This window comes from Lycium ferocissimum, chromosome 7, assembly GCF_029784015.1.
Source record: "Lycium ferocissimum isolate CSIRO_LF1 chromosome 7, AGI_CSIRO_Lferr_CH_V1, whole genome shotgun sequence".
Lineage (NCBI taxonomy): Eukaryota > Viridiplantae > Streptophyta > Magnoliopsida > Solanales > Solanaceae > Lycium > Lycium ferocissimum.
In genome coordinates this window covers 57,395,456-57,409,778 of record NC_081348.1, presented here as the reverse complement: position 1 = coordinate 57,409,778, position 14,323 = coordinate 57,395,456, and the positions used below count along the sequence as shown (strand labels likewise).

General features: G+C 34.1%; 1 protein-coding gene and 1 pseudogene across 1 annotated transcript; both read right to left on the bottom strand.

Annotated features, from left to right (window-relative positions):
* Nucleotides 1-780: 780 nt before the first annotated feature.
* On the bottom strand, nucleotides 781-4,012 carry LOC132062378 (putative polyol transporter 1; annotated as a pseudogene).
* Nucleotides 4,013-9,717: 5,705 nt separating this feature from the next.
* Nucleotides 9,718-11,414, bottom strand: LOC132062377 (probable LRR receptor-like serine/threonine-protein kinase At3g47570). The gene is made up of 2 exons (XM_059454958.1): nucleotides 10,151-11,414; nucleotides 9,718-10,064 (listed from the first exon to the last, which is right to left on the bottom strand). The coding sequence occupies exons 1-2, from the start codon at nucleotides 11,412-11,414 to the stop codon at nucleotides 9,718-9,720; spliced, it is 1,611 nt and encodes a 536-aa protein (XP_059310941.1).
* Nucleotides 11,415-14,323: the final 2,909 nt, after the last annotated feature.

Below are 14,323 nucleotides of genomic sequence, written 5' to 3'. Positions count from 1 at the left end.
TGCTTGAAAATTCAGGTCAATGGGAGATTTGTAAGGGTTAGTTTGCCCTTAATTTCTTATCTTACATGGATTCTACGCAATTGATTTACTTCAGAAAGGAAAACTAATCCTTTTGTTGGAGGAAAAAAGGTTTTAGACTTCTATAAATTGAGGATCTTTCCTTCATTACAACTACACAATAACATCACTAATGTAGTTACTAAAGAGTCTTGTGTTTAAGGAGAGATTATTCTCAATAGTTTAGTTCTTTATATGAGTTTTCTGATATGTAGGTCATGACCCAACAATATTAAATATTATGCCTCTTTTAGTATATAATTTTCTTTTATTTTTTATTTATCTTCGTTCAAGATTTGTAATTATTAGCTTCCACGGGCTGTCTAATTTCTATCCCGACAGCTAACACTCTAAGAATTGTGGAGTGAAAGTATAGAGTTCCCATGGAAACAACCAAAATTAAATAAAAAGTTACTATTTGAAATCGCATTACGAATTTCAATATCTCGAAACATATTCGGTCTATATTTAAAAAAAAAAAAAAAAAAAAAAAAAAAAGTAAAATTGTTGAAACAACGAAATAAGGATAACTTGATAGAAAACCGCTCTAGTTAAACCAATGTCAACATCCCAAATTCTTTCCTTTATAAATTTTGACAACCAAATGCCTAAAACCAGTTACAGTTTGAAACCACAGTTTTACGAGTTTGAATATCTCGTAACATATTCGATCTATATTAAAAAAAAAAAAAAAAAAAAAAAAAAAGTAACAATGTTGGAAAATCGAAACGAGGATGGCTCTTCAATTTGTACTACTACAGTTTAACTTGATTAAAAAAAAAACCTCTAGTTAAACCAATGTCAACAATATCCCAAATTCTTTCCTTTGTCTTTTGGTTTTCAACTACTAACAGCATCTGTACTAGCCATCTGAATTTGAACATTGTCATTCTTCTCAGACATCTTCTTTGCCTTGAGCTCTCGCAATGTCGACCTCCACTTGTAAAAAGTTCCGAACAATACCTCAGTTTCCTCTAATGTTTTCCCCTGTGTTTCTGGCATCAACGTAAAAAAGAACGCCCAAGCCATCCCTGCAATTCCCGCGTACAAAAAGAACGCCCCTTCGATTGATATGGCTTTTGTTAAGGACAAAAATGTCATCGATATTAGTGCGCTTGACACCCTATTCACTGCCACGCCTACACTGAATCCTGTCGCCCTTAGTCTCAACGGAAAAATCTCTGAACCATACACCCATGCAATTGGACCCGCACCGATTGAGAAAAGTGATACATATGCTAACACCATTGTGACACAAAGGGCTATTGCCCACATTACTTTGTCATTTGAGTGGTCTATCACTGTAAGACCAATAGAGAGGAATGTTAATGAAATGGCCATTCCACCAAAACTAGTTAGAAGCAATGGCCTACGTCCAACTCTGTCAAGTAAAAATGTTGCTACTAATATAACTATATGTAACGTCTCTTTGCACACATCCATGCAAACCCCCCACCACCACGGAAGTGAAAGACTACTTATAAAAAAAAAAAAAACATCCCATTACTACTGTTGCAATTAACCTATCAGCGTCCGATTTAATTCCAGCCTTCTCGAAAATCGTTGGACTATACAAAACAAGAGAGTCAATTCCACATGCTTGTTGGAAGAAATGGATACCAATGCCAGTAACTACAATGTGTTTGATGGATGGTGTAGGAGAGAAGAAGAGGTCTTTCCATGCATTGTCGCCTTTGGGGCGTTTTGGGACTTGGACAACGTCGTCATTCCAATGCTGGGGTATGCCAGCGGCTTCTTTGATGTCACAAAGTCTTATTTCTGATTGTTCTGATGATTCGGAGGTTTTTTTTAGCACGGTTCTTGCATCGTGAAGTCGACCCTTCATGACAACCCAACGCGGTGACTCGGGCATGGCTAGGACACTTATACCCAAGAACAAGGCCGGAATTGATCCGATTCCTAGCATGAATCGCCAACTTAAGTGTGTTGGGAGTTTGGAAAACGCGACGTTAGACACATAACCCAGCAATATACCTGTTGTCAACCAAGTTAAGCAATCAGAGATAGATTCAGAATTTAAAGTTTATGGGTTCCTACACCAGTTTAATACGTATACAATAATAACTGAGTTCACTAATGAGATTATCTTAGAGAATTATAAAAACATCAAATCCTTGAACGATCAAACCATCGCTAATTATTATTGTTAATATTCTTAGATCAACATTTTCTTGAATTTAATTTGATCCACCAACACGACGAAGAATATTTAAACAGTTAGGAAAAGAGGGTAGATTACAACAATAGTTAGTTTTACTTAAAAAAGGAAAATAGACAATTTGTCGTCATAATCCTATAAATGTTATGACATGTTTAATACTACCATAAATTTTTAAAAGCCTTACATACTTTTCTTATATCTAGACAAATAGGTTTGCATAAATTGATATGAATGTCTTAATATTATCAAAATAAAATTTCAAAAGTACCAATGATGATTTGTCAATTATGTACTGTTGTCATTATCTCTTTGCTAAGAGAAGACGCCCAAGTAAACGTAGTAACTCAAAGTCACAGAATACACAGCTAGAGACAAAATTACCTAAAAGCCCTGAATTAGAAATGGACAAATTCTGTAGCTAAACAACAAAATTCATCGCTACTCGCCGCTACTCCTATTTTAGCAATGGATTACTAAAGAATTCTGTTAGTTACAAGCAATTTAGCGACAGATTAGTAATGAAGTTCGTAACTAATTCCAGTTCTTTTTGTAGTACATACCTATATTAATGAACACTTCCGGGAAGAAAGTGAGTAAACCCCGAGAAGATTCCGGCGATACCTCGACGGTGTAAACGGGAGCAATCACGAGAGCGTAGCCGACGCCAATGCCGGCGATGAAACGTCCAAACATCAAGAATACATAGTTAGTAGCAAAACCCATTAAGAGAGCTCCTGCAAAGAAGATCACTGCGGCCACAACCATAGCATTCCGGCGGCCTATCCAGTCGGAAGTCCGGCCTGCAGCGGCGGATCCAATAAGGGAATAAAGATTGAGGATTCCTACTAGAACCTCCACTTCTACATCATTGATGTTGAGGTCTTTCTTAATGTAGATGATGGCTCCACTCATCACTCCTATATCTGCAAATACAAATGACAGAATTAGAATTTTCACTAAGAAAATTTAAAATATAACAAAGTAACGTACAAAAAATTTAAAAGGATTCAACATATATTATATAATTTAGCACTATCAAGTTACTTTCACATTAATTACATGTGATTTTCTATAGTGAACATGAGGGATAATAACATGAAGAAAAAAAATAGCATTGCGCATAAAGCATCCAGCGTTAGCAGGGTTCGAGAAAAGGTCGCACCCCGAAGATGTGATATAAACAACTTACCCTAATGCAAGCATATATACTAAAATTAAATAAATAATCTATTACAAGCAATTGAACTACACCAGCAGCATAAAAACTCTCTATATGTCCCCATATACACTAAAGACAGAGAGGAGTCTTCATATATATATATATATATATATATATATATATATATATAGACACAATAAAAGAAGGAAAATGTCAATAGAGCATCGTGTTAATTTTTTGATAATATGTCGCTAATCCATTGCTAAATTGGATTAGCGACGGATTTTTTTGTTTAGCTACAAAATTTTATTTGTTAATTTCTTTTTTTCAGTAGTGAGTACTGTTTACCTCTTGAAAAAAAAAATTATAGGTTACATCATAAAATAAAAGCAAGTTTACGACAAGAAGAAGTGAAGTGACATCAAAGATGAGAAGGCCAAGGGAAAATAATTCTTACCATAACCAAGCAAGATGGATGACAAAGAAGCTAGAAAAGAACAAGCAATTGCATACTTGTTTCTTTTTCTAGTTTTTAATTTGGGAGGATCAAAATCCTTAAGAGGTGTTTGGGGTTGGCCACAAACAACAATTTCCCCTTGTTTTTTGTCATCCATGATTTTTACTGTATGATTTTTGTTGAGTTTCATCCTAATTAAAGCTAGCTTTATATAGAGAAAAGATCAATCTAATTTTGGTTAAAATAAAGAATTTACTTTGGGGTCTATCCATTTTTATTTATCTTTGATCCTTCATTTTTATGATGTGGAACCAACTTTCCAAGTTTATACTTTCAACAAGATCAACTTATTAATTGTTATTACTCGTTTGATCATCAACTGTCATTTACTAAATTTAAATCTTATCCATTCACATCTTTTCTAAAAGACTTGTATAGTATCAAGTAAAATAAAAATTAATGATACATAACTATGCATCAATAATGACTGTGAATTGGTGATGATAATATAAATCTTTATTTTTATTGAATTCGAAGTACAAAAAATCATGTAATAATATATCGGATACACACAATTAATCACAGTGTATTAGTCAAATCTGCTAAGAGATTAATTTTCTTTCTTTATGTAAGATATAACTTACCTAATACACATAATATATAAAAGCAATTCTTATCTAAACTTTTGTAATATTACCATACTAGTGAATTTTTCCGCGCTTTGCGCGGTCGTCGAAAATCTCATTATTGAATTTATGATTTAACTTATTTGGTACCGAATATATAAAATCACAAAAGATATTCTGATAATCTAAATTTTTCTTTAGTTCTTCTTTCAAAAGATGAACTAAACATATGGTTTATAAATTCAGCCACATGTATTTTACAAAATTAAATTTTTAATTTTCAAAAAGCTAAACTAAAGGTCGATCGAAACAAATCAAAACAACTCATAGACTAATTTATATTAGAAATACACATAAAAAGTACAACAGTAAATCAGTAACATGAAGCACCTGTAAATAGTTAAAACGCATCCATTACGCAAAGGATAGCAATGAATAAATCATTTGTGTAATTCTTATATATGCTCATAGTGAAAACTTAAATATACATCAAAAGGTTCATATCAAAAGTACTTGGCTTAAGTCTTCGTTCCTGTTTACTCCACGTACTCTTTTAAATGGCCTCCTCCCAAACACCAAAAAGGAACAGTTGACTTGACTATTCAAATACAGAGAAGTTATTAAGATTTTCTCGTTCACGGGTATCCATGATTGCATCTACTCTAAATTCAAAAAGAACATTATTTTGAAAAATAAAATGTTATTTAAATGTAACAATCTATATATTTGAACGGACATACCTAACTTCACATTCTCAAAAATCTTCATTAGTCTCGTACCCCGCGGTAAATCAAGTTGAAGGACATTTGATTAATTTTAAAATTCTTTCTTATGCTGTAAGTGATGGAAACAAAACATTAAAATCGTTGGAATGATGACAAGTTGACAATAATTAGTAAACACGAAAGGAACATAAGGCACAACTATATTAACTAAATACATAGGAACTCCTGTCTTACCTCGGCAGTGAATTATTCAGCAATATAAGTAGCAAAGACTGAGCAGAAACCCTTAGTTATTTTAACCCGATTTGATTAAAACCATATAACGTACAGGAGTAAGAATAGAAAGAGGAAAGTGGAATCTCAACAAAAAGAATAATAAGCTTGAGCAACTAACTTTATAGGAATGTTGATATTCTCCTTGTTTGACTTTTGCTAGCAAATTAAAGCATAAAACGCAAATTGACTATGAGCCCTTACTAACTATCGATCTCATGTTCCGAAAGAGCCAATCAATTCAATATCTATAATACTTTCATGTGACCTTCAACCTCATTGTAGGAAATAGAGTTCGGTTCAAACTAAAATTACGGGTTGAAATAAGTAACTCCGGAAGTATCAAGTTGAAATTTGCTCTTCATTTCTTTTATCGACCAAATGACATCTACTTCCTGAGTCCAAAAAATAAAATACCAAATAAGAGAAGAATCTAATGAGGTAAAATATAAGAAATGAAATCCGTGGCTGATCAATTAGATGAATCACATATCTTCCTAACGTGACATGAATTTGATATATAATTAAAATCCACTTTCTTGGGATAAAAAATCAGGAAAAAGAAATTTCATGTGTATAAGCTCTGCAAATGCATGTTCCTGGATGGACGAACTCAAATTATGTCTATATAGTCTGCCGGTACTTTAACCTTGTTGCTGCCTATATAGTGTGCTAGTACTGCACTTATTCCACTTGAATCCGGAAGTATAAGAGAAGAATCTGCATATATGTTCTTTAACCAATTTAGTTAGAAAATCACAAAAAGCAGTGCGATAAAATTAATCACCTTCCAAGCAGACGAAACATATTCCCTACTATTAATCTATCAGTAAAAGTACAAAAAACTATATATAATCACTTGCCTTGAGAGAAAACTGACCAAATCATTATTAAAATGCAAGAAATCCTTTCTGTAAGAGGCTCCATATTTGACCATTCATTTCTTCCTGACTGCCTTTGTAACTCAAGTAGAAATGAACGAATTCTACCACTATACTAAATTATACTACCTCCCCAACATAAAGAGAAAAGAAACGGAAGAAATGAAGCGGAGCAAAGTAACGGGTTCTTTCACTAAATATTTAAATTATAGTCTTCTCAAATAGTCAAATTCCATCTCTAAATTATAGAAGAGCCGGCAATTGGGAAAATGAATAAAGGAAAAGGGGAAAAAGTTATAGGAAACTCAAGAGACTCAAGTCATTATGTATGTAGAATTTAGTGTCATTTAAAACTTATAATGAAGCATTAGTAACTGAAAATTTAATAAAAAATTATGTGAAGGCTTGAAAACTAACGCCTTTAGTTTTCTTCTTTCATTCTTTGAGTAACTACCATCCCCTAATTAATTGAGTAATTATTTAGGCACTTTAGACTTTTTAAATTAAGATAAACCAAAAAATAATGAGAAATAGGCCAAAAAAAGAAAAAAAAAGATAAATGTGTTTAGGCCAGTAAGAGAGGTCTTGTCACCTTGTTTACGCTAGCTTTTATATTATATATAGATTAGTTTGTCTTATCTCAAATACAATTTAGAACTTTTTCCGTAAAGCAAAATTCAAATGGTAACTCATTTAGTTCACCACTTCTAGTCAAAACTCACCTTATTATGTTTTACCATATTGGTCGATTTCAATCTCATCTTTATGACTTTATCCAATTGTTTAATTCGCGAAAATGGGTAGTTGCTGGCCACGTAAGCAGTGAGTCATAACTAGATCACAAATTTAAAGTTCATATATGCCAGCTCAGAGTGATGCATGAACACATTCGGCATGGACCAGATTAGTACATACATTGATGACATTCTATATTTTTCAAAATATTTGTGTAGTTTAATTAACTGTACTAGTTATATACTTTATTTTAAAATATCTGATTAGTTTCTAAGTAACTTGATACTTTAAAAAATCATTACACGTCAATCGATTAAACTTGAATGGTACAAAGAAAAGGTCCTTTTCTTGCATATATATGAACCTTGAAACAATTACATGTCTCCAATGTACATCAAATCAATTACAAGACAAGTATCACTCATATACTCATTTTTTATTAAGTGATATGCATTAATATCACTTTAAATTTTTAACTGTTAAGATTAAATTCAATGGTTTGATTTAAATACCGCATGCAAATAAATTTTAACTTAAAGATGTTGCTCAATGTAGATGATAAGTCAAAGTGGTCATTGCAACTAGATGAAAAATTTACTCTTTTCGTTTCATTTTATATGATGTTGTTTGATTGCACATGTAGTTTTAATAAAGAAAGACAAACTTTTAACATATATCAAAATTATCTTTAGAACTTGTGATCTTCAACATGTCATGATATTGCTATGCCTATAAGAGCGTGCCATTAATAAAATAATGAAAAGTCCTAAAGGACCAGAAAGACTCAATTAAAGTACCCCATTATTTTTTATTTTTTTTATCTTTCATAAGTTGCAAATAGAAATCCCCAACGAAGGGTCATTCATTAAGTTTACTTCTCGTGTCCCCACCGAGTTACCACTTTCCCTTCGCGTTCGCGAAGAGGCTTCTGACAGCCAATTTTGAAACGTCCATAACTTTCTACTTCGACGTGATATCGACGAACGGTTTATTGCATTGAAAACTAGACTCAATGAACTTCAATTTACATAGATTATTCATCCCATAACTCCTCACATTCTAGGAGATACACCTCCCTAAAGTTGGACCAAAAATTCTGTCCGGAATTTTGCCAAGTTTTCCCAAAATTTTAACAAACTTAATTCCTTCATTTCACTTGATCCCAAAACCTTTAGATACTTGCTTAGCACTTATTAAAAGTATTTCTTAACCTTATAAGGGTTCCATAACCTCTTCGAGCTTGCGTTAGTCTACTTACGACGCGAGCGACACAAAAATGTTCGAGATGTAACACACTATTTCGTGAACACAGTAGTGCTGAGGAATTCATTTCTGCAAAAGCTAATATTTACAACTACGTTGTCATGTTGATTGAAGTACACATTTGACGGTGGAGACAAGTCTAATGCAATGGGTAAATGACTCATTTTATAATGGCATAATACATAAACAGGCCCTTAAACTTAGCCTTAGCTCACAAGTATGTCCTTCAACTTTGGGTGTGCACAAGTAGGCACCTCAACTTGTCTCCACTTTATCAGTTGAACACTCCAACTTACAAAAATGGTCATCTAGACACCTACAAAATTTATGTGTCACATCAGCATTTGTGTTTATGTGTTCAACTTTATACAAGTTGAGGTGTCGACTTGTGCACAACCAAACTTGGAAGACATACTTGCCGGCTGAGGCCAAATTTGAGGATCTGTTTATGTATTATGTCATTTGTAATTCAACAATGTCACTTGTGGAGACAAGTCTAAAGCAATGGAGAACACTTTGCTTAAAAGAAACAGTGATTTTTGTTGATCCTTAAAGTAACGAATGGGTCAGGGAAGAAAGAGAACTTGCTCGACTTAAGAACTGAGAGTGCATTCCAAGCATATGAAAATAGCTACAGGAGATAAAATCTTATCACTCCAGTACTACATCTGTTTTTCTGTTTTCTTTAAATTCAACTTCTTTCATGCCTAAGATATTTTCTAATTGACTTATTAATCAGTGATTATTATGAAAGTTTTCCTTGCATGTTAAATGTCATAACAGGGTAAAACCTTGACTTTATATAGTTAGATCAGTAATAGAAGGAACTCCCATGTCTAAATTACTAGTAAAAACTATCAAGGAATATGCATATCTTGCTGATCTATACTTTCTACAAAATTACGTTGATTGAATAATTGGGAGAACTAGAGAGATATATAACGGATTCATAGTTTATTTCAATGGCTTGCATCCAATGTTTATTTTTTGGTAGTATCAAATTGGAAGGGTGCCTAGAAAAATAGGTAACGGAAAGGCTCTCTTCGTTTATACAAGAAAAAGTTATGGTTATACACAAAACTAGAGGAAAAAAATTGTATTCTTAAAACGAATATGGATCATCAACAAAAAGGGAACAGTACACAAGCTATTAACGGCTTTTTATAATAGTAGTCTCCTCAATTATATCAACTTCTTGAAGTATAATTAAATTAGTAAATGAGCTTCCATTCTTTTAACTTTCAATAGCCATACAATCTCGAGCAATAACATTAGAGAAACACTTACTGATGATTAACTTTTTTTTGTTTTTTTCAAAAGGATATGGAATGTGTACCTGATGCCATATCGTCAGGTAGTTCAATAACAAGAAGAAAGCTTCTGTTTAATCTTTTTCAAGGTTGCTAGCACATCAGTCATCTTCATCCTTTCAACTGGAATATTAGATGTGCAATTCATGGCTAGCTCCATAATGGATGACACACATTGCAGCTTTTGACATAAGTTTTGCTCATCTAGTGTTAGCAAGTCAGCATCTATGATTTGATCCAACTCATCAGGAAGCGAATTATGCACGTAGCTTCTCAAATTCAAATCTCCCGAGAACATTTCATCATTAGGTCTCTTCTCGGTAACAGTTTCTTGCAACATGATACCATAACTATAAACATCAGACCTCTTGGATATAAGGCCTTCAAAACCATACTCTAAAAAGAAAAATTAAAATGTGTCAGCAAGTGAACTTATAATGCGTTAATCCACAAAATTGTTACAAGTTAAATGAAGAATTCACCTGGAGCAATGTAACCAATTGTGGCAAAGGTTGTAGTGTGAGCAATAGATTCTTCCTTAGTTAAAAGTTTCGCAATGCCAAAGTCAGTTACGTGTCCCACCATGTCGTTGTCAAGCAACACGTTGCTAGGCTTCAAATCACAATGAATAACTGGTACTGAGTAAGCATGCTGTAGATATTCAAAAGCAGATGCAACATCGACCATGATATTTAATCTTTGTATTATAGCTAAACAATAATCTCGAGAATATAGCAACTTGTCTAAGCTCTCATTTGGCATGTACTCAAGTATCAATGCTTTAAAATCCAAGTTACAACAACTACTAATGATATTGGTTAGATTTCGGTGACGAATATTCCTCAAGATTTCACATTCTCTATCAAAGATTTGAAATGTACATTCCAGCTGCACATTGAAAACTTTAACAACTACAATCATCCCATCTGCCAATGTCCCTTCATAAACAGAACCAAACCTTCCACTACCTAGCAAGTTATTTCCATCAAAGCCATGGGTTGCTCTTTGAAGTTCATAGTAAGAAATTCTTTGCGGTGCTACCTCAGGCAACCAGGCATCTTCATCATTGATTGTTTTACCCCGACGTCTAATCAACACGAAAACTATTGCTGAAGCAAGCCCTATCACAAAGATAACCGAAGAGGCAACTACAATCCATATCATTCTTCTTTTCTTTGAATTAGAACGATTCTTTGAATATAAGGGACAAGATGGGACATGCTTTTGAGGATTACCACACAATCCTTCATTCGACATGAAAGACTGGTAAGGAGGATGAACAAAAGGTCCTCCACTCAGAACTTCACCGTGTAACTTGTTGAACGAGACATTAAAGGAGTCTAGTTGCTTAAGTGCCTCTAATGACTTTGGAATCACACCAGACATATTGTTATATGAAAGATCTAAAGTTTCCAAATTTATGAGTTCCCCAAATGTCTCAGGTATAGATCCTTCAATTCTATTGTGAGCCAAAGATAGTTGAATCAATTTTTGTAGACCTCCCAATGTGCTTGGAATGTTGCCTGAGATATGGTTTCTAGAAAGATCCAGTAGTAGTGCAGCCTTGATGTTTCCAACTTCTAGTGATAGAGAACCATTGAAGAAATGAGAAGACAAGTTAAACCTCTTGATGTCTTTGAGCTTCCATAGACTTGAAGGTATGCTAGCAATGAAGTTATTGGAATCAAGATAAACCTCCCTTAAGGAAGTCATATCCCCCAAGCAACTAGGAATATTTCCCCACATTGATTTTGTGAAAGGCTCAGCATCCCAAGTTCGGTAGTTCACATAAAACAATTGGGAAAGGACCACTTATTCTGTTAGCACTAAGTGAAAGTCGTTGGAGATTTTTCAAAAAACTTATATTCGTTGGGACAATTCCAGTAAAGTTATTACCTTCCAGCTTCAAAGTATATAAAATTGTCAAATTTCTGATCTCACTTGGAACATTACCGTTGAGGTTACAGCCTACTGCCGAAAATGTTTCAAAAGAAGAGAGATTTCAATAGATTTCAGAAGCATTGCATATAGGGGATTGAAAGACAATATCAATCTTCTCAGGTGTTTCCAATTGCCCAATGGAGGAATAACGCTCAATTCACTTGTGAAGGAGTTATAGTCTAAGTTGAGAACATCGAGTAGTCTTAAATTTCCTAGAGATTCAGGAATTGAACCAGTAAGTTCATTACTACCGAGTTCGAGAAGGGTAAGCTTAGACAAATTTGAGATGGAACTAGGTAAGACACCACTAATGTTGTTTCCAGCTAGAAAGATTTCTTCAATATTGGGTAATCCATGACCTATAGTGGAAGGAAGATTTCCTGAAATGTGGTATCTGCGAGTGCAATAGATACAAGAGATGAGATATTGAAGATACCAATTGGGATCGACCCACCTAAGTTATTCAAAAACAAGGAAAAGTCCTCCAACACTTGAAGGCTATCAACTTCATCTGGAATTACACCTGCACAATTCAGTAAGATTAGGATCAGTAGATGTATCCAAAAAACTGGACTTCAAAATGACATGGATTAGATAACTTTAATTTCCATACCCGTCAGGCTATTATTTGTGTAGGAAAGAATAGGAAGAGAATATTTTTCGAAGAGAATGCTCAAGTTGTATTAGGCTACTTAAGGCTACTTGAGATGATTACAATCATCAATTACATCTCTATTTATACTACTCAAAAAACCAATTCAAAAGTCTTGCACAAATAACTAGATACATGTATCACAATTCACTAGATACATGTATCACAAACTCCTAAAAGATTTCTTGAAAAAACTAAGAGATAATATTAAAAAACTAAATGATATTCTTGAAATAATAAAGAACTCCTAGAAAACATAAAAGTCAAGGAGAGTATCCTTGTGAATGCATTAATTCCAACACTCCCCCTTAATGCATTTGCTTGACAACTCCAATGCGTTCTCGAAGATAGCAAAACTTTTGTCTAGGAAGTGCTTCGGTGAAGATGTCAGCAAGTTATTCTCCTGTCTGACAATAATGCAACTGAATTTCACCTTTCTCTTGTGCTTCTCGGATAAAATGGTACTTGATGGAAATATGCTTCGATCTTTCATGGTTGACCGGATTCTTGGCAATGGCAATCGCTGATTTGTTATCGCAATACAAAACGAGTCCATTCTTTTTGTTTTTCACCAATATCTTCAAGAATTCTCCTAAGCCAAATAGCTTGAGAAGTAGCCTTAGGGGGGGGGGGGGAGCCGAGACATATTCGCTTCGGCGGTGGATTGAGCAACAACACTTTGCTTTTTTGACAACCAAGAACAAATGCTTGAACCAAATAAGAAAGCATAACCAGAAGTACTCTTCATATCATCTATACTTCCAGCCCAGTCACTATCAGAATAGCCAATTAAGTCCAAATCTCTATCAAATTTGTACATTATCCCATAATCCATTGTTCCTTGCAAGTAGCGTTAGAAACGCTTTGCAGCTCCAAAATGCACTTGGCTTGGTTCTTGCATGAATCTGGATAATAAACTAGCAGCAAACTTAATGTCAGGTCTTGTTGAAGTAAGATATAACAGGCTTCCAATCAAGCTCCTGTAAAGTGAGCTATTAGCTTTCTTTGCTCCATCATCTTTTCTGAATTTCTCATTTGTCGCTAATGGTATGGCCACGGACACAAATCCATCATTTTAAATTTTTGAAGAATACTTTTAGTATACTTCTTTTGAGAAATAAAAATTCCTTCTTTCACTTGAGAAACTTCAATGCCCAAGAAATAATGTAGCAACCCAAGATCACTCATTTCATAGGTTTGCATCATATCTTGCTTGAATTTCTGCATCATCTTCAGATCATTTCCTGTAAAAATCAGATCATCCACATAGAGAAAAAACAATGACAATGCTGCCATGTTCTTGCTTCACATACAAAGTGGCTTCGCTTTTACTTCTCTGAAAATTATTTTTTAGAAAGTATGTATCAATTTCATTGTACCAGGCTCTTGGCGCTTGATTTTGCCCATAAAGGGCCTTTTTTAGCCTGTACACCTTCTCTTCTCCCCCTTGAACAAAAAATCCTTGAGGTTGCTCAACATAAATTTCTTCATCAAGTTTTCCATTTAGAAATGCAGACTTAACATCAAGCTGAAAAATCTTCCATTTCTTCTGTGCAACAACAATCAAGGTTCTAATTGTCTCAAGACGTGCAACTGGAGAGAAAGTTTCATAGAAATCAATACCTGGTTTTTGAGTGAAACCTCTAGCAACCAACCTTGCTTTGTGCTTTTGAATTTCTCCTTCTTGATTGAGTTTGATTTTGTAAATCCATTTTATACTTACAACTTCTCTTTCTTTGGGTACATCCACAAGCTCCCAAGTATTATTTTTCTCAATCATCCGAATTTCTTCTACCATGGTGTCTTCCAAACATCATGCTTTATTGCCTCCTCATAATTTTCTGGCTCAATACAGGCAAAGTTGCATCTTTGATAGATGTTACTCAACATTCTTGTTCCACTTGGAGGTGGTTCTTCATCTTCGGATCCGAGATTTCTCCCCGCGAGGGACATCTTCCTCTTCCTCATCCTCTTCTTGACTTGGCACATTTAAAGAAATGATAGAAGTATTCTTCCAAGTCAGGAACATAAAGGATATCATGAATTTGCTTACCGCTCCCTT

Excerpts from the sequence above, each read along its gene's own strand:
- LOC132062377 (XM_059454958.1), bottom strand. The coding sequence starts at position 11,414 with ATGTGGGGAAATATTCCTAGTTGCTTGGGGGATATGACTTCCTTAAGG. Across the intron at positions 10,065-10,150 it reads AATTGGTTACATTGCTCCAG|AGTATGGTTTTGAAGGCCTT; the intron begins GTGAATTCTTCA and ends TTTTCTTTTTAG.